This window comes from Lepisosteus platostomus, chromosome 23, assembly GCF_059453375.1.
Source record: "Lepisosteus platostomus isolate fLepPlt1 chromosome 23, fLepPlt1.hap1, whole genome shotgun sequence".
In the NCBI taxonomy this organism is placed as follows: Eukaryota; Metazoa; Chordata; class Actinopteri; order Semionotiformes; family Lepisosteidae; genus Lepisosteus; species Lepisosteus platostomus.
In genome coordinates, this window is record NC_142633.1 from 4,187,133 (window position 1) to 4,214,069 (window position 26,937).

Here is a 26,937-nt window from a genome sequence, read left to right on the forward strand (position 1 = left end):
TTAAATTGGTTTGCTAGAAATTTACTAGATTTATCATTGTTACTAAAATAGTTTATTTTCAGTCTCTGTATTCAGAATTGTGTTTACTCATTGAGAATAATAATAATAATAATTAATAATTGCTTACATTTATATAGTGCTTTTCTGGACACTCCACTCAAAGCGCTTTACATGGAATGGGGACTCCCCTCCACCACCACCAATGTGCAGCATCCACCTGGATGATGGGACGGCAGCCATAGTGCGCCAGAACGCTCACCACACATCAGCGATCAGTGGGGAGGAGAGCAGAGTAATTAAGCCAATTTATAGAGGGGGATTGTTAGGAGGCCATGATTGATAAAGGCCGATGGGAAATTTGGCCAGGACGCCGGGGTACAACCCTACTCTTTTCGAGAAACACCCTGGGATTTTTAATGACCACAGAGAGTCAGGACCTCGGTTTTACGTCTCATCCGAATGTTGTCATGTCAAAACATTTTAATTTCAGATTGTTTTTTTAATTTAAAAAAAGATTCTGTTCTTTTAACCAATGTGTGTATTAAATCCCTTTTAGTCCCAGAATTATTGTAATCTGTCTTCTCTGATCAAACTCCAGGACATCATTGTGCTCCTCAAATCAGGTATGAATCCTTTAAGAACCCCCTCCCCCCCAGTTCAGTCTGGCGTCACAAAGCTGCTGATTAACAATCTTCCCAGTGAAACCGCCTCTTGTCACGTGATGAGGGAGTCGCCGCGCTGCTGTCACGTGTTGAGGTAGCGCTGCCTGTACTCGGAGGGTTTCAATATGGCGTGTTGCTGTTTGTAGCTGCAGAGGTTGGGATTTTGAAAATATCTTTATTGTTCCAGATAAATTTGTCAGCGGATGGAGTTTAAATAAAGAGCTGGTCGATTTGAATCTGATTCAAGGTAAAACGTAAAGAAGGTGCTGGGGTTTCTAGTTGGGCTCTTTTTCTGCATTGTTATTAAGTTATACATTGCGGCCTTTTAGAACTGGTTTATACTGTAGTATTCCAGTAATAGTTTCGTTTGTTATAGTTTAAAATCGTAAATTTTACAACTTGGTGGAAGAAAATCAAATAGTCCAATTTTAGAAAAATTGTACGGCTTAATGAATAATGCTTTCTACAAAGAAGTGAATGGAAAGCAGGGTTTTAAAACTTAGCAGAAAAGTAGTGATCTGCATGAAGCTGTATTGGGTTGTGTAATATATCTGAAAGTGAAACAGTTCTTTGAGTGCCCCCTTCATTTGCATTGTGTGATCTACTTGTTCACAAGCATGATACTGATTCGTGCAGGCTCTGACATGGATTTTTTACAGTAAATACCGTTACGCTAGTGCTCTGGCGTCTGCCCCTCCTTTCACCTTATTAAAAGAAAGTTGCGTTAATTTTCTTTCAGCACATCTTGAAGAGTGAACGAAATCTGCTATATACAGTAGATATCGATCCGTTTTGTATTATAACTCTTTCGTTTTGGTTTTGTAGATTTAGGAGTTTGTTCTATTGCTCAAGGGTCTCAAAATTATTCGAGTTGAGAGTTTTTTTTGCCATAAGACACTAATACATTAAGTATCATTAAGAAAAGAGAACCTTATAAATTATTCAAGGGTGTATAAATTTCCTGGTAATATGTAGTGGGAGTTGGACATCTTCACATCTTTTGACCCAAATAGCTTTAAAATGACATTATTCCTTCTGTAACAATGTAGTGAATCTCTTATTGGAGTTCTTGCTCTGTTCAGAGCTGGGAGAAAAATCATTTTGTACTGTATCGATTCTATGTTCGTGTTAAGAAAAGGGTATTTACTGTTTTGTGTTATGTAGGATAAGCATTGACAGGATTTTTAATTTTAAACGGGTTGCAATTAATGTTGTCAGTCGCTGGTGCTGTTAATCAAAACATCTTGATTTTGATGTTAATTTTATTCTTGCATGTTGTTTGACAGTTGACTTCAACTAACTTTGATTTTATATATGCACTGTAGTTTGCTTCCCCTCTCATTATGCTTGTTGTGATGCAAAGTGTTACACAGAGGGAGGACATACAGTATAAAGGCTGTATAATGCTCATGCAAGAACAGGGTCATGCATGTGTTTATTTTAGTCTATAAGACTATTAGTCTACTGTGTTCTTCATTTTTTCTCATTTGCAGCTGCTTATGATATTAGTCATGATAACCATCACTTTAGGCATAGTACTCCAATTGAAAGGCTCATTTGTGCTATAAAACAGTAATTAATAGGAAAAAGTAGGCCTATATTGTTATCTCATTAATGAAATACAGGTGCAGCCCAAATTTCATTACTTTTCACCCAAATTCATCTCCACGATTAGTTAGATAGGTAGATTCGGATCTTACAATGAATCAACAGAGAATGATACACTGAACCCACGGTGATCTGAAGGGGGCAAAGATTTGCATCGATAATTGCGGTTCGAGTATTATAAGTTTTATGTTCATGTGTACTGTTTATCTTCTTCATGAAGTTTGTATGAGAGTATGCATTATCCCAAATCTGACTTAGCTGCTTTGTTTTTTTAAATTAACTGCAGTATATCCAAGATTAGTTTAAGATTCAGATTGTTTGTAATGAAATATTGCTGACATACATACTGTATAAGCAATGAGTTACTCAGTGTACTGGAGAGCACTGCTCAGAAGCACACTTCGTCTGCTTCCTTCTCTGTCCAGACTAGGTGCCAATGGAGCTTCCCAACTACAGTCGGCAGCTGATGCAGCAGTTGCACGCATTGCGGAAGGATGGGCGCTTCTGCGACTGCACTATCTTGATTGGACAGGCACTCCACAGGGCCCACAAGCTGGTTCTGGCTGCCTCCAGTCTGCTATTCAAGTCTCTGATGGAGGGCTCTGACACCATCTCCATCGACTCTTCTGTTGTCACCTCCCAGGAGTTCTCCTGCCTCCTGGAAATGATCTACACAGGCAAGCTGCCGCCTGGCAAGCATAATTTCACCAGGATCATTGCAGCGGCTGACAGCCTCCAGATGTTTGACGTAGCTGTAAGTTGCAAAAACATTCTTAATGACCTCATCAAGCCACCGGCTACTACAGAACCACCGGCTGATGCCACAGATCTGGCCTTGGGAGGATCAGAGCACACATCTTCCCCTGTGGCTGCTGTTCCAAGCTCCAGTGAGGCAGCCGAGGTTCTCCTTGATCCCACCCCAGCAGCAGCTCAGGAGGAAATGGAGGGGGGATCCGCTGAGGCCACATGTGAGAAGACTGGGAATCCCCTCATGGATGAGGAAGAGAATCCGGCCAAAAATGGAGATAGTGCCATTCCAAGAGTTTGGGAAAGCAGTGTTGAAAATTCTCCTCCCTGTAAAAGAGGCCGCCTGTCCCTTACTGTGACTAAAGGTACTTAAATTTATTCTTATTAACAGAAAGCCACACTTTAAATTAAGGTTTTAAATTATCTAATTGGCAGCGACAGCTTCATTATACACTGCAGCCAGTGTTCCCTCCCCCAAAATAATTTCTCAACTTGCTCAAATATTTTTACTGTAAAAAAATAGATTCTGCTTTGAAAAATATTTACCAGTGTATTTTAAAAAGGAAATAGTACTTGAATGTAAAGTTTTTTCTTTAAATATCCTACACATTTTGCGTATTGTCTTCTAGAAGCATTCAAATTTAAAAGGGAAACATATTAGGTATATTTCACATAGTCCCAGAAAAAAAAGTCTTCCAGTAATTGATGTTCATTTAACAGAATAATGATTTCAGGTTTTATTACCATTAATATTCAATTTTAAGTAGGACATTTTGGCAGTAAGTTGTCATTAACATTCCAGGGCTCTACTTTTCTTTTCTTTCATTTTGATGTGAAATCTTTAGCACTGTGAATGTGTCCTGGATTGTGGTTAAAATGAATATAACATTTTTTGTGGGTTCTTTTTTCAGAGGAAAGTGAGGAATACTTGGAGTTCTTGCAACAGAACAAAAATAAGATTGCTGGAGCCATTGGAAATGTGCAACCGGTGATTAATGCTGTGGAAAAGTGGGAGGAAATTTCAAGTGTGGAGAAACTGGTAGGAGCTGTGTGCGTCACCAGTACAGTGCAACAGCGTGAGCCCCCTGCAGTGCATCCTAAGATAAGCACAATTCCAGTAATTGAATCTGAAGATGATAGTGTATGTGTGTAGGGGACTAGTATGCGAAAAGACAAATTCCTAATGCAAGAGATTGTATATGGCCAATAAAGTGATCCTATCTTACATTAAACAAAAATGCTATAAAGCCGTTTATAAAAGTTAAATAAAAGAGAAATAGATTAACTGTTGAAGGCAATCAAATACATGTAAGTTTTGAGGCGGGATTTACAGACTTGTTTGATAATGCATTATACTGGCTTGCAGTCAAGCAGGTTCCTGGAGTCATTGCTGCAGACACACAAGCCCTAAATAACTTTAGCTCACACACTTGTCCTCTCTGACACAGGGTGACAGAGCCCAGTCTTGAACTAGTAGTATCTGGGTAGTAGGACTCCTCTTACATTTACTAGTTGAACCTCCTTGAAGCCTAAAGGCATTTTACAGTCACATCTTGATCACTTGACTAAGGTGTGTCCTTTCCTTACATGACTGAAGCAGTTTGCAAATGCATTAGCATTGTTTGCATTTCTTTCTTTGTATTAAGATCTTGTATGTGGCCCTTTAAAGCATTTTGGCTAAGAGGTTTGTAATGTGCTGGTTGTCCAAATTGTGATACTAGGTTTATGTACGGTAAAGAAGTATTACAACTGAAACAGGAAAAGGAAAGATAAAAGTAGCAACGGGTTCTTTTTTGAAAAATTAGATTACCTTAACCGTTTTCCATTAACAGTTAAGTTGAGTGCATGCAAACCTGAATTCATGGACTGAAACAATAAATGTAAAAAAAAAAACTTTCATGTGCACAAAGAAGCCTAAGCTCTGACTATTTAAACGTACTTTGATCCACTGAAGGCAAACCTTATGGAATATTTTGATATTGTTTTGATTGACTTAAAGAGTGTTCTTGCTCCTCCAGGTTATTTTAGACTGCTGTAAAGGAGAGCCAGATGTGACTGATATTTTCCATAGTCTGCTGAATTATGTGGTCAGTAAAAAGCTGTCAACACAGACCCTGCTGACATTACTGGAAGCCCTGAGAGAATTCTGCCCAGATCTGGCTACAGTGCTGGAGAATCCACTCCAGGGGGAGCAAAACGCAGAACGAGATGGTAAGAGCCCTTGGACAATACGCTCATCTCTTTTACTCTTACAGGTTATTTCAAAGTAATGGCAGGGAGAAAGTACAGACTTTTGTGTAGATATGGATATATACAGTAGTGCCTTGCAAATGTGTTCAGACCATTTCTATATTTCCCAATTTTGTAAAATTACAAAATTGAGCAAACACTTTTTAAAAATATAATATTTTATTATGAACTTGAATGCTTAAGCTAAAGACAAGTGATAGCTAATGTAATCAAAACTAATGAGAAAAATCCAAAATAAGTTGATTGCTTAAATACTTAGACCCATTAACTCAATATTTAGATGAATCACCTTTGGCAGCAATTATAGCAATTAAGTCTCTACAAGATATGTACACTGACTTGGTGAAACTGTCAGATTTGCTCAAGATCTCTCTTAGGTTCCTTGAGTTTTGCTGATGACAGCAGTTTTCAAGCCTTTCCATAGATTCTCAAGTCAGGACTTTGACTGGGCCACTCGAGGAGATTCAGTTTCGTATTCCTAAGTCACTCCAGTTTATTCAGGATCAGTATTCTGCAGAAAGTGATTTTTTTTTACCCCAGACCTAAACAGAAGAATTAAATAGGTTTTCCTCTTGTATTGCCCTGTACTTTGCTCTATCCATGCCTTGCTTAGTAAATGCATTCCCACAGCATGACTCTGCCACCACTGTACTTGACAGCAGGGAAGGTGCTGTCTGGGAGATGTGCTGTGCTGGCTTTGAGTCAGATGTAACGCTTTGCCAAGCAGTTCCACTTTTGTTTTTTCTGACCACAAAGCCACGTGTTTACTGTATCATTCAAATGCATAATTGCAAACTATACGGAGACTTGCTTTGACTCCTGACTTGCTTTAAAAAAGCTCTTTAGTTTTCATGTTTGTATTTGTGCTTGAAATCCATTACCTGACCAAGGAACCTCACAGAGACAGGTTTGTGTTCTGAAATCATGAGCAGCACTATTATTGTACATAGTCAGGCCACTCAACTAATAATCAGGCTCCTTCAGGTAATTATGTGCACCTAAATTGATTTGGAACAAGTCAAGGTTATTTCCATGTTGTTTCAGGTGAGGCAACTGAAGAAGTCTCTACAACCAAAACATTTTGTTTTTTCCTTCTACATTTGAGTGTAGAACCTTGGATTATTCCTTTGTAGCCATCACATGCAACACACCCAAGCTAAATTAATTTGTGTTTGCACAGCAAAGGGTTTGAGCACTTTTCAATCATGACCTTTCCATTTTTCTTTTATATGAACTTTTCTTATATCTTTTATGTTTTTTTTGGGGTTGAATGTGAGGAGTCAGTGATTTATGTTTATCATTTATATTAAGGTAATATTATGTTAATATAAATGATATTTTATATAACATAATAATATAACAAATATTATTGCTACTTCAAAAATGTGATGACTGTAAACTTCAAAGCAAATACAAATAGCTGTAAAATAGTGTAAGAGTTTGAATACCTTTGCTAGACACCATCTACTGAAAGAAAAGCAAGATTTTAAAACATAATAAGAATAAAATTAATTTTATGTTATAGCATCATTAGCTCTGTGAAAGACACTCAAGGGCATTTATTTTGAACTTGTTTTACATTCATATAGTAATGTACTGTACATTTCTTGGAGTACAAGGCATTTGATAAGGAAACAAAATGTTAACATGCCCATCTGCCCCCAGTAAAAAAAGCTTAAAATGCCTATATCAGTAGAAACTGTTTTAAAAATGTCACTTTAACACCTTTTACATACAGTGTAACTGTAGAGTAATAACAGATGGTGTTCTGTCTGTTAAATTGTTATATTCCCAAAACCAAAGCTCAAATTAGGTTAGGTAGTCTTGTATTGGAGTCTTTTTGTTCGCTTCTAATGTACTTCAATACTCTTAAGTCTTTCAGATACAACAGTAAAAAGAAAGCTGAAAAGGAAAGATGAAATAAGTTATTTCTTCTTTAACAAGTCTTAAAATATTTTTGCTGCTTCATTAGATGAAAAGTGTTTTTTAAATTATTAAGAACTCAGTTTGATTCTATAGTTAACAGGTTTAACATTAACGTATCAGATTAAAAAGGGTGGTACAGATTTGTTGCACAGCAAAAGTATAAACCTTTTAAACTTCCAGCAGTGTTGTGGAATTTTATTACTGTTGATCAAACGTACAACATAACAGAAATAAAAAAGTGTCTATTTATGCAGTGAAGAGAAACATTAAAACTGAAACCCATTACCAGTAGTTGTGATGTAGAATTTAAAAGCAGAAATATAGTGCACTGTAGTGAGAAAACCCCTAATCTGTGTTTAAAGGTCTGTTGAGGTCTGATTACATTCATTTACATGGATGACTGTATTAATATTTCAGCTTTTGGAAAGGACAGTTGTTTGAGTTTTGAAATTAAACTTCTACCTGTCCTACAATCTCAAGCAGCAAATGTATTTGTATTTTTTCACATGGGTTGACTTTTGAAGTTGTGTTGTGGTATGGAGAAGCAGACATTGAGACACTAATGCTGATAACTATAACTGTTGCGTACAGCACATCAGGTTCCTGATGAGAAGCCAGCATCGCGCTTGCTTGTGGATCACGCAGAGGAATTGATTGTTAGCATCTCTCACCTGAGGCCAATCATTGAGGTGTTGGACAATATGAAGGAAGATTTTCTCACTGAAACTGAAAAGCAGGTAACTCCTAAAAAGTAATAGGGATAGGGATTCTTACACGTGTATTTATAATTAAATATTTTAACTAGATCTTTGCCTACAGAAAGTTTTAACTTTTATGTATTGAGTCTGGTTCCTGGTACTCTAATGCTAGAACAAAAGAACAATATGCAGTATACTGAAGAGTGAAGAATACATATGCGGAGCAAAATTTCTTAACATGGTTCAAAACAGCAAGCCATTAGACAATACTGCTGCCAGTAAATAAAAAAGTTATTCCTATTTTGAAAAGGGTATTCAACCTACAATCTACTTCAGCTGAAATACAACATTTCCTTGCTAAAGCAATCTATGGTTTCAAATATTTTTCTAGTATTCAGTCTTTATCTAGTATAAATCATTTCTACAGCTTAAATGTTCATAATCAAATAAAAAATGTTCTGTATTGTTAGGTCATATTTTTTTGCTGACAACAAACATTAAATAAAAAAGTTTCTACAGTTACAAACTAAATACTAGTGCTGTCAATGATTTTGGACACTGATTAGCTAGATGGATAGCCTAGCCTGGGAAATGTGATTGAGGTCATTGTGTTCTTTGCAGATGTCTGTTATGACCATTTTTAATACTTTGCTTATGTCCTTTTATTAGTAGTTGTATGTGGATGTATAGGGAAAGCAATTATGCAAATACGTAAAAGAAACTATTATAATGGCAACAAAGATTGCAAACAAAGCTAGAAGCATGATGTGAGTAAAGCATTAAATATTAAGAACCAAAAAGGAATACATTTGTCACTTGTTCTTGCTAGAAATAATTGCATGAATGAAGCTCCCTTCAGAGAAAAAGCAGGCTGTCAGGCAGTTCATTCAGCTTACAAGAATTGACGAGTAGCATGTTGTCTTTTTTCAGCAATCGAGTCATTTTGGCTTATCAGCTCTTTGCTTTGAGTCCAGTTTTTTCCTGCTTTGTCATCTCTAACAAGGGCAACATTCCATAGTGTTGTTCTGGAGAGTGGGGATGACTTCAGACAAAAGAGGAAGTTAGCTGAAGTCTTGCCTCACTCCACCATGAAGCTGAGCAATTTTTAAAAGCACTTCCCCTTGAATGGGATGTCTGAGAAGCACAAACATATAACATATATAATAAGGCATTTTTGTCAAAGTTATTGATAAAATTACTGCTATTGTGGAATTTACAAGCACCAGCCTTGATTCTAACGAATGAGCAAACTGCAAGGTGATCTTATGTTTTTTATTAAGCAAGCAGTGTGCACTGTCAGCAGCTTCCTGGCAGTCACACCCACACTTACCCACTTGCTCCAGACTCCCACCACAGGGCAGAGAACCTGGTTCTCCCCCAACTCTCCCAAGACATTCCACACAGAGTGTGCAACACAAAGGACTGGCAAAGGCGGACAGGAAACACCTGACAGAGCATTTAAAGATTACTGTCTGGTATTGCAGAATGACACAACATCAGAGGTCCCGTTTAACTCTGATGGCTTGCAAGGCCTGATAATTTCCAGGGTGTGTGTGGTCTTTTGCTCATTTAATATATACCCTGTCACTTTGTACTCTGTTATACTGGTTTGGAATCTGTGGTCCAGATGGAACAGTGACAGCTACAGGTGCATGAGTACTGGCCTGATTTTGATTATGACAAGTAATAATAAGCAGACCCACTGTGGCATAGACTTTGAAATCTGATGGGATCAGCCTTCAGAAAGACATAGCTGCTGGCACTACCTTCAGCACATAAGATTGCTTTTCATCCTGACATGTCCTATGTAGAAATTGCTGAATTTAATTTTTAACTTAGTTATTAGAACTTCCCTTTATTTCCCTTCTTTCCTCCGTGATTTAAAAAAAAGCCTTCGGTCTGTGTCACAGTACTTGTTGCAGAAATGAACACTGGTCACACACACTGTACCAAGAAAGAAAAATAACTGATCAATATCACGGATACCCTGTAACGGTTAATTAGTTAAATAACGGTTAATGGAATTACATACTAAATACTAATGAATTCTCTTATCATGTCCTAGAGAATGCCTGATGCAGTAATTAAATTAACAGTAAGCAGTTCTGTAAGAACTTATAGTAATTTTTAGTCTGAAACTGAAAAGCAGACTGATCTCTGTGTAAAACTTTAAACTGAAAAGGTATTTGTTTTTCTGTTGTATCTCTCAGACTGTCTTCCAGTGTTGCCGAGATGTGTGTACCAGGGAGGCCATTCAGAGTCTCCTGAATAAAGTGAAGGTAGAGAAAGTGCTGGAGGAGAGCAGCTTTCTGAAGCTGCTGCACGCTGTCAAATCAAGCTTCCCTGTCTTGCAGCAGCTGCTGGACACAACAGTGGCAGAAGGGACCACATTTCAGAGCAAAGGTAAGCAGCATCTCTCCTGGGCCGAGGTAGCTAAACCAGGGTGAATCGTGGCAGATTAAAGATGTGGTGTTGAGACAGGGAATCTTTATTACACAGCAAGAGAAGGAAGTGGCAGTGAGGTTTCTGGTTCAGTTCTGTTTCTGGTTCTGTTACTAGAAGGTTGTTTGCTCAAGTCTGTGATCAGCTCTGTTGTATATATGATCAGAGTATGTTATCCAGTCATTCTAGCTGCATAATGGATATCACTGTTTGCTGGAGGTTAACCTGGAATACATGGAACAGCACCCTGTTCAAGTGGTTTTTTGGAATCTTAAGCGCTGACACAAGGGAAACTGACCTAATAGAATAAAAGACAAATAAAAAACAATGTGAAAAGTATATGCAAAAATGTAAACACTGAAATGTTCCCATGAGCCAGTTTCTCCCATTAACATTTAAGTAGAATTGTTTTCTGGATTTGAAAGTTAACATGGTAAATAAAAACAAAAGACATAAAATAATAAGTCAATTGTTCAGAAAGCACATAATGGATATAAAATGAAAATAAAATGCAGCTCTCATGTAAGCCCTGTCTTTTTTTCCTGTAAGTTCTAAAACTTTAGTATAAAAAAAACAAAGTTAGCACTTGCGTACACTAACATCTTTCCTTTCAGAAGATAGAGGCCAAGAAGAATATGAAACAGATCTTCTGAGAAGATACCATCAGAGGCTCTCGGAGTCGATCTGTGATCCCCAGCCTCTTCTTGAAAGTCTAGCAGCAGCTGATGATGTGTCTGCAGAAGATCAAAAGGTATAAAATTAGCCACTGCTTATCCACAATTCAGTATTTATTCATTGCTAGGTTTTGTGAAGAGCATTTCCAGGCACTGTAGGAAAGGAAGGCCTCGAGTACTCCTCTGTTTAGTTTTTAAATGCACTTGTTGAGATGCAATATTGAAATGATTGAGAAGATTGAAACATAGGATTGCACTCCACTGCTGTAAGAGAGAATTATTGAAATCTGTCTGCAGCTGGGGCTGGTTTTGTGAAAGCACATTAAAAGTGTGTGTAATCTGCTGGGGTTTGTGAGAAAACATCTGTAGGATTCAGCTGTAAGAATTTCACAAGCTGCAGTGTGTCTAAGACCTTCTTGCCTACATGCTAGAGAACATGTGGAACATCAAGAACCTTATTGCTTGTCAAGCTTGTCTCATCCTCCCATCCATCTCCTCTGCTTGAAGTCTTCACTGAAGAGCTTTTCAGTTTTAACTTTCTATAGTTAATAAGGTGTATTTTATACCCAGTTCAACATTGATGGTTTTTCCTCATGTCTTGTAGAGATTATATTAATGCTTTCTTATTTTATAGATAGACTGTTACTATGTTTGACTCACTGATGTTTCAAAAGATGCCCTTAGTTTTGAATTCAGTCAGTCCCTTGATTTTTAACTGAAGTTGATTTTTATGAACATCCTCACCTGTACACATTGGGTTTTCTAAGGAGTTCACAGTCAAATACAAATACAGTCATTCTGCTTCTGACATTGAAGCCAGTGATTTGTTTCGTGCTAAGATGGCATTTGTAATTTTTTTTCCTCCTATAATTTTTTACATGCATTTGTTCTTCAGACTGGCCTTCTATGTGATCCAAAAATTAAACTGGGTGCCTGTAAACATATTTAACTTTCTACCTTTCATGCTGTCCCGAAGGTTGCCCTGCTTGAAGCGCCCCACCCCAGGAGACGAGATCACAGCCTGTTTTTGTTATTTACTGCTTGTTATTTGAGTTATTTGCTCTGTAGCAAGCTTGCTATTCTAGAGTACTGCTTTACTTTAATGATACTCCATGTTGTTTTCTTGGTTTGCTTTTACTTTAGCAAACACTTTATTTTTGTGTCACTGTAACTCATATCTGCAAAATAGAAGCACCATGTAGTTGTACTTCTGTGGCAGTTTTATTATTAAGTCACCTTGGAAGATGTTTAACAAATGGATTTTAAATCTACAGTATATACAGTGATATGCATGTCTTAGTTATTTTTCATTCTTTTTTCTCTATGTGATTTTCCTTCTTTACTCAGAAACACAATTCTGTGGTGCTTGTGTGCTAAAATTGTATCTGTTTTGTGTTAATCTGAAAGTTTATACACATAGATCTTGATTTTGTTGTGCAGAATGTAGACATTTAGCTTTATTTAAGATGAACAAATGCTCCTGATGAATTGGGGCATCTGACAAATCAATTTGATTTGATCAGTAAATGTGATGGATTAGCTAGAACATCACTTAATATTGACTGCTCTTGTCTTAACATGTATTTAATATTAATAGTAATAAATATTTTTAAATGATTAATATCAATTTTGTTTTGTGTCACCTAAACTGAGCTGTGTTCATAATAGTAGAAAATCCTAGAGGAGATGTGGATTAAATTGTTCATGTTCATAATATACTGCAAGGGTTTTATTTAAAGGGATATTTGAAGAGACAAAGTTTATCTAGGTTGTGGTTTTCAGAGTATTTGAGCGAAGTTAGCGCAGGTATTGGCTTTGCTGCAGCTGTTGCTGGTTAAGAGTTCTCTTTTAAAAGGCTCCAGGAAACTCTGAACAGTCTCTTTAGTTCTTCTAGCTACAGCAGAACTTCTAGATCAGGATAAAACATAGTCTCTTGGCTATGCAGGTCAAATAGGATGGTTTAAGAACAGTTGTTTAGGGTTTACATGTGAGAGGAGATGCACGGTAGCTCTTCCCATGCTTATACTGTATGTACCCACAAAATAGAGAACACACTGTGAGAATCAGATTTACTCCATGGGTTGTAGAAGGGAGGACCAGGAGGAGAAAGGTACTCCAGTGGCTAGGAGGTATGGTGTTTGCCTGAAGTGAGATAAAAGGTGGAGCTCTCAGGTGGGAGTCGTGTCTGCAATTGCTACTTTGGGATGTAGGAATCATGTCAGTCTACCGACTGAGACAGTACTGTAATATCAAGATTGACGGCTTCTATGTCGGGGTACAGGGGCTGGTTATTAAGAAGTGTCCCTGGCCAAACAAGATTAATCAATTAGGGTTAGTGGATAGGTCCAGTGGTTTTGGCTGCAGAGCAATTGTTAAGGAACATGGTATTAGTTTATAAGTGAAAACACTGTTACATACATCCACTCCCTGGGTTGTGTAAAGGTTAGGTTCCTTAAGGCTGTACGTAACCCAAGTGTCTGTTATAACTCCTTACTGTGTCTGTCACTTGCAGAGCAGTGAAATCAGATAACAATGGTGTTAGTAATTTTACATTGGAACCACAACTAAAATGTTGCTCAGCACAAAGCTGTGATCTTAACACCAATATCAATATTAACATCATTAATATTTATTTAGCTTTATAATATCACAGGAGGCACGATGGTGCGGTGATTAGGATTGCATTCTTGCTTTGCAGTGGCTCCAGCTCTGGTTTCTGCTGTAAAAAATGTTTATTCAAAAAGTTGTAAATCTGTGGTGTGGTATGCTTGTGTTCCTCCAGTGGATGAAGCAGGTGCTAGAGGAGGAAGCTACCCCTCGCTGTTTGGACAAGCTGTTGTCTCTGGCTGTGGAGAAGGGCTCAGTGCAGGTGCTGGCAGTGTGGAAACTTCTGGTCAGGACAGAAATCCCAGCTCTTAGGCTCCTAATCCAAGACATAAGGAAGGACCCTGAAGCTGACCGATTAATCCATTCTGGTAAGGTGTTCAAACATTTTATTGTGTTGATGGTAATATGCTTTTTCTTTTTCTCAAACGTCCTCAAATTTGACCTTAAAATAAAAATATTTTTAGCTCATCTTCATAGTTCACCATCTGAACCATTGATATTAAAGAGACAATAAAACTCACAGAAAATTCCCATTTATAAAACAGGATTCATGTTTCCATTTATAAGTTTTTGAGTTACAGTCAGGCCCAAAATTAACACAATTTATATGAAACTGCATAAAGAATTCCTTTAGTATTGTATGCATTATGGAATTATCGAGTTGCAGTCATTGTCCTGTCATAAATGACCTTACCACTACTTGTTAAGAGGAATTAATTAAATTAACTTCAGTTGTTGAAGGATATTTAGTAAATGACCTTTTTAGTAATGTTGCTTGAAATGAACGTGCTATTGGCTTTTCCAAATTAGATCCCACCCCTAAAGGGTAATTTTTGCCTGGAATGGATGTATCCTTAAGAATCTTCACTTGTCTTAGAGAGTATACACAGTACAAGCCTGGTTAGGGTTGAATTCAAGGGCAGCCCTTGGGCATCAAGTCTGAACCTTTAGATTTATTTTGTATTGCTCAGTACACACATTAGAAAAAAATATCAAAAACAAAAACAGAAAAATATTATTTTCTTTCTTCAAAAGTCAATTTTTCAAGATGTAGCACTCCTAGGATGATAATTTCTGCTTCCAGAACTTCTCCTATATATGTACTGCCTTGAATTAAAAAATTGACACTGATTGATCAAATATAAAAAAATCTTTCTTCACCTTCCAAAAATTGAAACAAAATAAAAAAAAATCGTAAGAATAAAAATTCTGTTATCATTACTATTGTAGGCACTTAGGCAGTTCTAGAAAACCGATTTGTGGTGTTTAGGCTGTAATGTTTTTTGCACACTTCCGGTGTGTACTGTTTATGACAAACTGACGAATCTGTGTGATCTTCATTTGATTGATGGGCAAAAATAAAGAACAAAGCCCTAAAAAATTACAAACGCTCAGGATGCCTATAAACCTACCCCAATCTCTTAATAGGCAAAATTCACTAATTGATAGCCATTTCTATATATTAGACCAGCTTTTCCATAGGCTGTCAGTTTGAAAATAACTTTTGTAACCTTAAGTTTATCATCAGCCATTTTCAAACACATCTTGTTCATTTTGCTGAGGAAATTGGGTTTGACATATTTTGGTGAGTATTCGCTGTTGCAGTTGTATTTTGTGGGAGGATTGATAAATTATCAATGAAATTCAGAGCATCTCTGACCTGCATCACCAGATAAATGGTTTTATTAAAAAGATTGCATTACATTTGGCTTTGAATACACAATTGTAAAGATAAGGTTGGCCTATGTCTTTAAATACAAAGTTTGTGGTGCTGTATTTTGATTTTGCTGGTAACAAATATGAAATTCACACTTTGCTGCATGTGAATGTAGCATTTTGGTCAGCACTCTCTCATTAATTTGTTATTAAAAAATAGTTTCACTGCTCTGAAAACAAACTTAATGGTTGTTTTAGAGAATTTAGAGAATATTGAAGATCATTTGCTTGTGTGATGCTTTGTGAAACAGTTAAAAATATGTTTTATTGCAATATACAAATCAACAGAATATGCACATTTCCAAGGGTACTTTGTATCTGTCTACAGAAGACTGGTGAAGTTAATTAATTTCCAGACCAGCCATTTGACTGTAGGGCTGTGACCTCTGAAGGGGTGGCTTTTTTTAGACCTATGGCAAAAACTTATTTAGGACTTTTAGACTTATGGCAAAAAAAAAACATTGCCATAATGGTGTCCTCTGACCATGAAGTGTTATTGACTGTGAAAAACAAGCAGCTGTTGTCTCTGTAAGTCTTTGCTCTTTAAATAATGGAGCCATTATGTGAAATTGGCAAAACAAATCCTGAAAATTGCACTCTCATCTTCCTGTGTTTCTCTTTTGATTTCAGTTTTAGATCTAGAGAGTCAGTTGTTGGAAATTCTCTCAAGACACAAGGATTCGATCACAGAAACCATCAGCAGCCTCGGCGCTTTACTAGACAGTGTAGCTGGAGAGCCAGAATGCCCATCTGGAGATGCAATTGAGGTATGCTATAGCCTTTTATTTTCATTTCAATAATGACTTTGTCCGAAGACATACAAGTAGTTTAATTGGCTTCTGGGAAAATTGGCGCTGATGTGAGTGTGTGTGTCACTGTGTGCCCTGCAATGGACTGCCATCCTGTCCAGGGTGTATCCTCTTTTGCACCCACTGCTTGCTGCTCAAGCTCCCCCACAGCCGGGCATTGGATAAAGCAGTTAGAAAATGGATGGATTGGTATGCTTTAGTCTCATAGATACCCAGTCGGTCAGTTACTACTGTGGGAGCCCAAGACCTAACTTAATTGGTTTTGCCCCACCTCTTGATGAGTTTTAGTTGCAGTCTGCTAGCTCATGACATAACCTTAGATCAAAACACTGCATTCCAGGCAGGGGGATTTACTAATGATCCTTAGGGTCCTCTGTTGTAAACTGGATTTCTAGCAAAAAGGAATCCTACAACCGAACTCACTAATGAGTCTATAAATATATTGTATATTCATTAAATCTGATACCCTTTGCCTTTACCCTTTACAAATATTCACAAAGATTTAAGATCTGTGGCCGTAGATTTGTTCTAGGTGTTTGGATTGCTCCATGTGTCATGGCTACAATCGAAATTCCGGTGGTGCACACAGCCATAATATCTTCATCCCCAGGCAACTACCCCTTCAGCCTGTTAATTCACCAGTTACCATAGTAACAAGATTGGGACGAAGATTAATCAGTCTATTAATTACCTTGTCCACCAGTGGATATGTAAGTGAGGGTACCCCGTGAATACATTACCACTCATTTGAATTCCACTCAAATCTTGCTGTGTGCTGATGTCTCTGAGTTTTTCTCCCTGGGTTTTCACTTCTTGCTTTGTCCTTCAGATCTCGATTCTTAGATTATCCCTTAGTCCTGATTGCTTCTCTGTACTTGAACCTGCTTGCTTGGTTTTGGACTGTCTTCCCATGTACCGAACTTGCCTTGCTTTTGAGACGACTTTTGGAATCTCCCTGTGTTTTGTCTTTTTGTAATTCACCAGGTCTGCTTCTTGCCTGTTTATTTTACTCCCAGAATTTGTTCACTTTGATTTTGTCTGCATGCTCAGCTCCTTGCCTGCTGTTGGATTCCCCTCCCTGTCACAAGGCCATGAGATGGGGCAGATTGGTGTCCATGCGCCAGTGGATTTTCGATTGCAGGCGTGACATAATGAATCTGAAACATGGCTGTGTGCAATCTAGCAAGACAGGACAAACTGCCTCTTGTCCTTTTTGGTTTTCCAATATTGAGATTAGTGTCCTGGCTTTTGATGGCCGTCCGGAAACAAAATGATATCTTAAGATGTTCCAGCCTTGAACATAAAACTTCGACCAAGAGATGGTGAAAAAGTGAACTATTATTTTTTTGTCTCCTAGTTCATAAAAAACTGCTCAACACAGGTCAATCTCAATGAATCGGTGAAGACTCTCCTGGACAAGATTCTTCATGAGAAATCGATGGCTGCACAACCTTTCTGTAAGCTAGTCAGTCTTAATAAGGGATTCTTTCCATCTCTTCGGCCTCTCGCAGACGAGCTGGAGCAGGCAGGTAAGATAAAAAAATAATAAGAATATAAATGTTGCAAATGAGAGGAGTTCCTTAGGCCAGTATACTATAGATTGTTTGGTAATTGATCCAAGGATCTCCCCTAGCCATTTCTTGAAAGAAGCCAGAGGGCAAGCTTCAGAAATATGGCTGAATTGCTTGTTCCAGACTTAAACAACCCTTATTAAAAAAAAATGCTTCCTATTTTTGGATTTAAATGCATTTTGCCATAATTTCCACTTGATTATTCTGTTTTATGTCCATTTGTTTGATTTTGCCTTAGCCTCTGAAGACTTTGAATATTTGAACCAGATCCCCCTATGGTCTTTTCTGTTTATCAGTAAAATCTAAAATCATTCAGTTTTGTATCCAGTTAGACTAAAATTAATAATGGAGAGGAAGCACATTATCACCCTAAGTACCAATTCATTTGTGTACATGAGTAAATTTGTATTTGATCTCTCCTTCACCACAGTTGTAAAGCAACATTTATGAAGGAACTACATTGTACAAATTAGCTATAGAGCGAGTAAGGATTTCATATCTCATGACCTGTAAAAAACTCAGCTTGCATGCTGAATGAGGCATAATCTCCAGACTGCTTGATGTCTCTTGCAGCTCCTAGCAAAATTTTAACTACAGTTTGTTCTTTTCCAAGATTTGGAAAATTGTGTTTCTGTGAATTACATCAGAAAGAAGGCTACCTCAAAGATGTTCCTACATGAGTGTAAGGCTGCATCTTGAGAGTCTGATAAACTTATTTTTAACATCTTGTTTGGATTTATAAAAATAAAGAATGTAGGCACATTGCTTCTATGGTTGCAGTAAACTATGGTAATGTATAATGCCAGATTTATTAAAACCACAAAACCACACTGCTTCATAGCTTATTAATTACTCATAATATTTATTACATAGTATTTATATTTATACATTATACAGTAAATATATTATCTGCTTTTCCGCTGTTCTTCTTCAATGCATTGCAGAAGGGAGTGGATTTTTAGGCTTTGTTTAGTTTTCAAAGTAATTTGTTAAATGTCAAAGTGGAATGCCTCCTTTTAGTTTCAGAAGCAATTGTACCACTTGAATAAAGATTAATACCTGAAGCTTGGACTGGAGGTCATTAAAACTCCTTTTTGAGCCTTAAATTTATTAAGGTTTTACCTTTTTTCATTAAAAAAAACACTAATAGTAAAATAATAAAAGTACTACAATTGCCAAGTGGAATATGTGCCTCCAGGAGGACATAACTAAAATCTGGGTTATTAAGCATTAAAGACAAAGAAACTTGCAAAATTCATCAGAATGTCTTCCAAGGTCTTATGACCTTGAAGTTCTGTTTAGGGCAGGGGAACCAGCTAATTTCCTGGAGGGTTTAGTGTTCTGTGGCTAATGTTACAACCTGAAAAGTCAATTAAGGAGTGAAACATTTTCTTAAATATGATTTTTTACAGTGTTTTATAGTTTGTTACTCAGAAATACAGTACATTACACTTCAATACTTTTACAGTTTACTGTGAAACACCCTGGAGCTTGTTAGAAGTATTACAAATTACACAGTTAATGATTAGACCAGCTATGAAACTGAGAGCTTGAGAAGAAGACAGAAGACATTTGGCCCTCCAGGAGCTGTGCTTGAGACCCTTGAGTTAAGGTAAAATTGAGTTCATGTGTAACCTCAAGCACTCAACCATGAAGTTAGTTAAAAGATCCTATAGCCCCAAAGGAATAAAAAAACTTTTTGAAAGAATCCTTTTTTTTATTTTTTGCTACAGGGATCAAACCGAAAATAAAAGGCAAAGTTTGAGAACTTAATTTTTTTTTTGTTCCTGGGCAGGTTGATGAGCTTAAAAAACTTGTGACTTTTTCTGATCATGTCAAGGATAGAATAAAAATCTAAAAATAAGTTCTGCTTGTTTAGTTCTAGAAAAGTCTAATAGCAGGAGAGTTCTCAGACATGATCAAAGTATCCACAAACCAACAACATGTCAAGCAAGCTTGGGGCTATGGTATAGAAGGGCATACAGTAAACCTTTCCTGCGGAGTTGTAAAATATTTTTGTAACAATTATTGACAAATGGCTGTGTAGGGACTGTTTGAATCACAGCAGTTCAGTGATACAAACTAATTCTGTAGAAATACAACAGTATTCAAACTCGACATTTTTGTGTTCTGTTTATATCTCTTTGTGGGTAGTTGCATAATTGATTTAAGAAGATCACAAATTGTTTTATGGAAGGTTCTGCTTGCTTTCATTGCAGTACACTGCTGGACTGTGATAAAAATATTGTAGTTGTAATTAGCTAGGTATCTGCTTAGATGAAATTCTGACCACGTTTATCTAAATGAGCATTTAGAGCCCTACATTAAATGAGGAAAAGATTTGAATTATTTTATTTTCCTGTACTATAATATGAAGGTTTAGGAAAGAGTGAATAGGTATGATTTTAAGGCATATTCTAACAGATTTTAGCTTTTCCTAAGACGTGACTTTGATGCATTATCTGAAATAGTACATGCAGTATCTGAAACTGTAAAGATAATAATATTTAAGCCCAAAATTCAAACCAATGGAGATTTTTAACCAATAAAGTTTTGTCAGGGTAGGGCCCAATAACTACAGTTTGTTGTACATAAGTTGAAACTGTAAATGCATTCCTGAACAGAAGAAGATACAGAAGAACATTGCATTTGGCACTCAAAACTCTACTAAAACTCTAGTACAAAACTCTGCTTTAGCCTAAAATTAAACATCACAGCTGAGGTTGTTAGTGATGTGTAGTCAACTAAATCATGAAATTTCTCAGATTGAAGTAGTAACTTTAGATATTCTCAGTACTGACTGGAAAATCATTGTTATAAAAAATTAATCTGTAATAAATAGAACTGTCTGAATTATTGACAGTGAAAGACTACGAAGATCTTTGTATATTTTATGCTCTGAACATGGAAGCTAGCATTTGTTGTAAATTGATACTCCTGTAACAAGTGTCTGAGAGTTCTCACTGTCCAGGGGTGTTGAAAATCAAAGAGAAACCACATTCTAGAATAGATGGCATCTCTTAAAGATTCAGTTTGCTCTTCTACTGTGGATTGAGTTGCAGTTTTGCTATTGATATTGGATGATTAGTTGTTACTGTATTTATGAACAGTTTTCATGATAAATCGGTTAAAATTACATGTTTTTGTAAATTAAATATTGTTTTAATTTATAATTGCCTTTATCAGAATTATTTTTTGTCCACTGTGTCATTTTTCATTTGACATGCTTCATGTGCTGCGGGGACATACATGAGGTATAGTGCCCATTACAGGAGTGGTGGGTAACTTATATTTTGGTGGATCACTAGATTTAAAGAACAGTGGACTAAAGCATTAAAGTGAAGGAAATTATATTGAATAATTAAGAGTAGGTCTACAAGTATCTTCAAGTTTCTGAATGCTACAGTCGCAAAACCTTTAATACTTTAGCTGTATCTGTCTAAATCCACTTTCTTTCTTGAACTTCAATTAGAAATTTGATATATAGCTTTTTCTTTACATTAATTTAATGTGAACCATTAGTCTGGTTTATTTCTGCCTCTTTTAAGCCTTCTGTTTGTGACTTGACAGCCATTTCTCTTTTGGCTTTCCTCATTGTGTTTAAATCTCCCCTGCCTATGTCCTGAGTGAGCACTTGTCTTTCAGTCTGTACCCTGCAAGCTTTCTTCTGATAAGGCGAACACACAAGCAGCAAAAAGAACATAATTAAGAGGTGTATTTTGTTTGTAATCGTATTTTTTTAATCCTGTCAGTCCTCCTTTGAGGTAAATGGCGATAGAGGACTTGAACTAGTTTCTCGGTGGGACAAGTCTGTGACACTAATCAGGTTGCCCGTCTCATAAATTATTCTTGTAGACCTTTGGTATATAAAATGGCATTCCCAAAAGAAAACAGGTCTGCTTTCAAGCCTCAAAAAAAAAAAAAACTATTGTATGAATTCTTCTGACTCTCAGGAGGCCAAGAGCTTAGACTGTTTTCAGCTCTGGTGAAAGTAGATAACCAAGTGTTTGAATAAAAGCCGAAAGTTTGTTGGATAAGTTTAATAAATCAATATTCAGTATAGTTTAAGAATATCCAATAACTGAAATGTATCCAAATAGTATTCAGAGGGGCTGTTATTTATTTCCCTGTGATATGTGTAGTGTTTGAAAATATAATTGCTTTGGAATATTCAGAAGCAGCTGAGCAATATTCTTGAGACCAAGTCAGGTCTTTTCTCATCAGCCCACAGACACCTCTAGACTAGACTATGGGTTGTAAATGAGGATGCATGTAAGCAGAGAGATTGGAGGGGACCCATCTTCTTTAATTCTGCTCTGATGAGTTCAGATTGGTTAGCTGAATTAGAAATGGGCAAACCCAGTTGAGCAGAAAAAACATAGAAAAGTGACATTGTTACTTTTAAAAATTCTATTTCTCAGAAAAGAAAGTGCTGTGACAGTTTAGATTGATGATTGTACACATTGTCTGATAGGTAAAGGGCTCTCTTATAGTTATAGTGTGAACCTTTTAGTCCAGAGATCATAACACTTTTACTCTCGTGTCATTAGTTGAAGTTGACTGGATGTTGTTGACTCTCTGGCCGAGAGTCACTAGGCTTGGATGGGATTGCATTTGCAAGAGTTGCCTAACTATCTGTACTCCTGTGATCCTCCCAGTGGTTTGACAGACATATGTGGACTTGCACTGTTATCAGTGATGTTCACTGAAGTCCTCTGTGTTGATAAACTGCTTTTTATGTTCTGGGCTAGCAGTCCAAAACATGAAATGAAATGGATGAGTGATCAAATCAGGATCGAAAAAGAAAAAAAAAATGTTTTAAAGAAAAACAATAAGAAAAAAATGTGTATTTTTTGTGCTTCTGGGCACCTCCCTGCATCTTCAATGAAGAACATAAAAACTATTAATGAGTAGAGGCTTTTTATCCCACCTAGGTTGTTTGGTTGAACTTTTCTCACCTAACAATGTTGTGAAACCATCCCTTTGTATCACTTTTGAGTGTCCATTATAGGAATAACATTTTTATAACAAAGTGAATGATGCTTTATTGATGCTATGCACAATTTTAACAGATCTTCCCTTGATTTAATAATTTTGTATGTATGCCTTTTTATATTTTCTCGCCATACAGTCCAGATCATTTACATAAATGATGTCAGATTAGACATTTGCACCTTTTTCCTAAGTGGCTTATTTAAGCTACTGTATGTTACTGCTATGTGTGTGTAAACTGTGCACCTGTGCTCACGGGCCAGGAGCTGAATTCTGACCCAGCGCCTTGCGCTGCCTATTCTTGTCCCAGAAAGAGTGGCGGATCGGAAGAGCAAGCTTGAAGAGCCGCAGACAGGGGAGGGTGAGAAAGATCCGGGCGATGGGGTAGAAAAAAAGGGAGGAAAGAAGGGAGGAGCGAAGCAGAGCTTCCCCTGCGAGTGGTGTGGGAAGACCTTTGAATTCAAGTGCCGGATGGAGGTGCACCGCAAGAGGTGCCGGCTCTCCGAGCAGACACAGCTGAAGTGCCCACAATGCCCCGAGAAGATGTCCACCCCCAAAGCCCTGCAGCAGCATCTTGCCAAGTCCCATGGCAGCCCGCCTCGCAAGAGGAAGAAGAGACGCCATGAGCCGGTGACCTGTGATATCTGCGGGAAGAGCTTTGCCCACCAGTCAGGTGAGAAAAAGGAGCTGATCCTGAGTGGCACACCGGTTGATCCCTGTAAGGTAAACGTGAACCTGGGCTCAGCTGTCTGATGACAGCCAGGTTTGGGTGGGTTCGAGTCTGAAATCCCAGCGCTCCTGTTTGTGCTTTGGCAAGGGCACAATGAAAATAAACAGATGGGTGAATACTCCACTCTTCTGTAAATATTGTGCATGTTCATCTCTCATGGTATTACACGAGATATGGTGGAAATCCAAGCTGTTTAAGTGGATGTGATTTCAAATGTATTATGGTATACAATGTGATTCAGTTTTTTTTTTGTATGTAGCAGACAGTTTACGTGTTGTTTGGCCCTATTCTGTGGGCTTTAAAAGACAGTTCTTTCTCTTTTCTTGCAGGCATGCTTTACCACAAGCGTACAGATCACTTTGATGAGAAACCCTATTCATGTGAAGAGTGTGGAGCTAAGTTTGCAGCCAACTCCACACTGAAGAACCACATGAGGCTCCACACAGGAGAGAAGCCCTTCTTTTGCAAGCACTGCGATATGACCTTCACCCAGGCCGCAGCACTGGCCTACCACTACAAAAAGAAGCACTCTGAAGGTAGGGTGTGTAGGGGAGGACTAGCTTGAAAGTCAAGCATGAAGTTTAATTTCAGTTTAATTCAAACCTAAACAGATTTTGCCCTATATCTAACCTATCCTCGCAAAAAGTTTGGAATGTGCTGTTACAATTCAGTTAAACAACCATCTCATTGCGAGTAATCTCTCAAAACCCACCAGTCTGGTTTCAGACAACTACACAGCACAGAAAGCTTTGACCTGGTTAAAGTCACCATCTTCTTATGGCTTCTGATTTTGTTTCTGTTTCTATTATTCCCCTTGACATCAGTGCTGTTTTTGACACTGTTAACTATGACTTTCTCTCAACTGTGTTTGGAGTTTCTAATACTGCTCTTAAATTGTTCAAGTCTTACTTCACTGATCACTGTCACTTTGTCTCTCTTGGTGGGTTCAGTTCTGAAATTGGACTCATTAAGTCTGATATTCCTCAGGACTTGATACTGGGACCTCAGCATTTACATGTTTCCTCTTGATCAGCTTTTAAGATCCCATGGTCTAAATTATCACTTCTACACTGAAAACACTTAAATCTACCTACTACTAAACCTGACACTGAAGTGGCTGTCTTTGCTCTCAGATTGCATATCTGACATAAAAACATGGACGACTTAAAAAATGTGACAACTATGAAAACTATCCTTCATTTAAACTGCAACAAGACTGAAGTCCCACTTTTCGGCACCTTCCATCAACTACGTAAAGCCAATTCAGTAATTGTTCATCTATGGATGGCACTGTACTTGAGTTTCCATCTAGATTGAAGAACTAGGGGGGTGATATTTGATCCAGGCTTGACATTCAACAGATATGTGCAACATATTATAAAAACGTAATTCTTCCACCTCAAAAATATTGCCAGACTACATTCTATGTTGTCTCTAACTGTTGCTGAAAAGCTAGTCAACACTTTTGTTTTCTCTCATATTGATTACTGTAATGGTCTATTCGCCTGTATGTCTAAATCCACTTTGAACGAACTACAATATGTCCAGATTTTGGAAAGTGATCACATTACTCCTATCCTGGAGTCCTTCCACTGGCTTCCTATTATGTTTCATGTCAACTTCAAAATCCTTGTGCTGGCCTGTCTGAGCTACTATTGTCCTACTCCCCACCTCACAACCTTCCTAATTCTGGTGTCTTGTCTGTCTCCCAAGCCTGTCTACTCTGTATGGGTGAAAAGGTCTTCTCTTGCTGTGCCTCAGAGCTCTGGAATTCTATCCCCAAGGATATCAGAGAGTCACTTTCCTGAGCTCTTTCTAAAGCAACTCAAAACTTTCTTCTTTAGAAAGGCTTTTACTTAACTGTTTCTTTATCTACCCCTTTGCTTTCCTTCTGTATTCAAACCCTCATTGTAACTGTGTGACTCTGCTGTCTACTCTCACTGTGTATTTCTTTTATTTCTTATTCTTTTTTCTCTCTGCAAAGTGCTTTGAGAAGTGCTTTTAAATGTGCTATATAAAATAATGTTTATTATTATTACCATTAAATTATTGAAATAAAGACAATGTATTCTATATGGGATTAATTTTCACTTGTTAATCCACTGGATATTTTTATTTGTGAATGTGTGAGAAAATAATTTTGCTGAACTGACATCTTGAGAAGTTAAAAAATGGCACTAAATTACACCTGAAATCTTGAGAAAGAACAAAGTACACACTTTTCCAAAAACAGACCAAGCTGCTTCTGGTGTCATAGGGTGTCCTTCCTAAATATTCACATTGAAGACACTTTCAGACATAGTTTGTCTGTCTGAAAAACTTTGCTGTCGCCATTTTATGCAGATATTCTCTCTAATGCATAAGAATATATGCAACATTATGCAATATATGCTATATCGTGGAAATAGCTTTTGTTTAGGAGGATTTTGCTGGTCTACAGAGATCTGCATGGAGTACCGACATACAGAAGACATGATGGATGGATTAATACCCTTATTCATCTATTTCTTTTTTTAATTGAATAATATAAGCATGTCAAACTGTGCCGATTTTGATTTATTTTCCATTTGTCTTACTACTTTCCATACTCTTTTTAGATTCAGTTTTGTGGCTTCCATGCTTTAGTCTGTTATACATTTTGGTAAGAATTAATAATGAACAGCCATAAACAGAACTTTATAAATGTATGTATTTAACTAGTTGTAAAAAGAGAGAATCTGTCATATCCATAGATGTTAAATTTACACATATAGTTGTATTAGAATTGTGGACCTCTAACAGAAAATGTTGCCCATAATAAGTAAGTGAGCAGGTTAGATCCATGATTCCCATGTAAAGTGGTGCTTTTCTCCTAGGGAAGATGTATGCCTGCCAGTACTGCGAGGCTGTGTTTGCCCAGTCCATTGAGCTGACCCGCCACGTCCGCACTCACACAGGAGACAAACCGTATGTGTGCAGGGAGTGTGGTAAAGGCTTCAGCCAAGCCAATGGGCTGTCAATGCACCTGCAGACCTTCCACAGTGAGTACAGCCAACAGTCTTTGCAGTATTAAAACGTCCGGGAAAATTGCATTTTATATATGAAATACACTGGAGACATTTCCTTATATTTGCACTCTGTATAACTAAACGTCCAAATCGGTGTTTGTAGAGTATTTTGTCACTCCACCTTGCTCAGGTGAACCCCTCAGGATTTGTAGATATAAAATGTCAGTTGTCAGAAAATTAAATAACACTTGTGTACACCATTTTCTAGAGACCAGCTCTGAAAGCCATTTTCCTGATTTCCATTTCAAAGGGAACCCAAAGGTCCTCGTAATTACTCAGTTTACCATGTTACAGCCAAACACATTAATATTACGTTTAATGAATTGAACAGGGAATGTTTGGAAAGGATACTTAAGAGACTAACAATGACATTTTTTACAATTCGTATAAATAAAAACATAATATTATGACATTTAGTCCAGCTTTTGCAAAAAATACGTGTTCACCCTTAAAGATGT

The 26,937-nt window shown here is 37.3% G+C and overlaps 1 protein-coding gene across 5 annotated transcripts in view; it reads left to right on the forward strand.

The window, feature by feature from the left end:
- The first annotated feature begins 750 nt into the window (after positions 1-750).
- Positions 751-26,937, forward strand: part of zbtb40 (zinc finger and BTB domain containing 40) — a 34,799-nt gene continuing 8,612 nt past the window's right edge. Inside the window, exons 1-13 of one of the 5 annotated variants that reach the window (XM_088616837.1) lie at positions 751-816; positions 2,696-3,382; positions 3,929-4,056; positions 5,036-5,228; positions 7,785-7,930; positions 10,102-10,294; positions 10,948-11,084; positions 13,790-13,982; positions 15,961-16,097; positions 17,497-17,668; positions 23,013-23,375; positions 23,762-23,968; positions 26,288-26,452. In XM_088616837.1, the coding sequence (XP_088472963.1) occupies positions 2,707-3,382; positions 3,929-4,056; positions 5,036-5,228; positions 7,785-7,930; positions 10,102-10,294; positions 10,948-11,084; positions 13,790-13,982; positions 15,961-16,097; positions 17,497-17,668; positions 23,013-23,375; positions 23,762-23,968; positions 26,288-26,452 (2,710 nt within the window). In that variant the 5' untranslated portion in view covers positions 751-816; positions 2,696-2,706. Of the gene's footprint in view, positions 910-2,695; positions 3,383-3,928; positions 4,057-5,035; positions 5,229-7,784; positions 7,931-10,101; positions 10,295-10,947; positions 11,085-13,789; positions 13,983-15,960; positions 16,098-17,496; positions 17,669-23,012; positions 23,376-23,761; positions 23,969-26,287; positions 26,453-26,937 lie in introns of all 5 variants that reach the window. The other 4 variants (XM_088616835.1, XM_088616838.1, XM_088616836.1 and 1 more) reach the window with 4 other exon arrangements.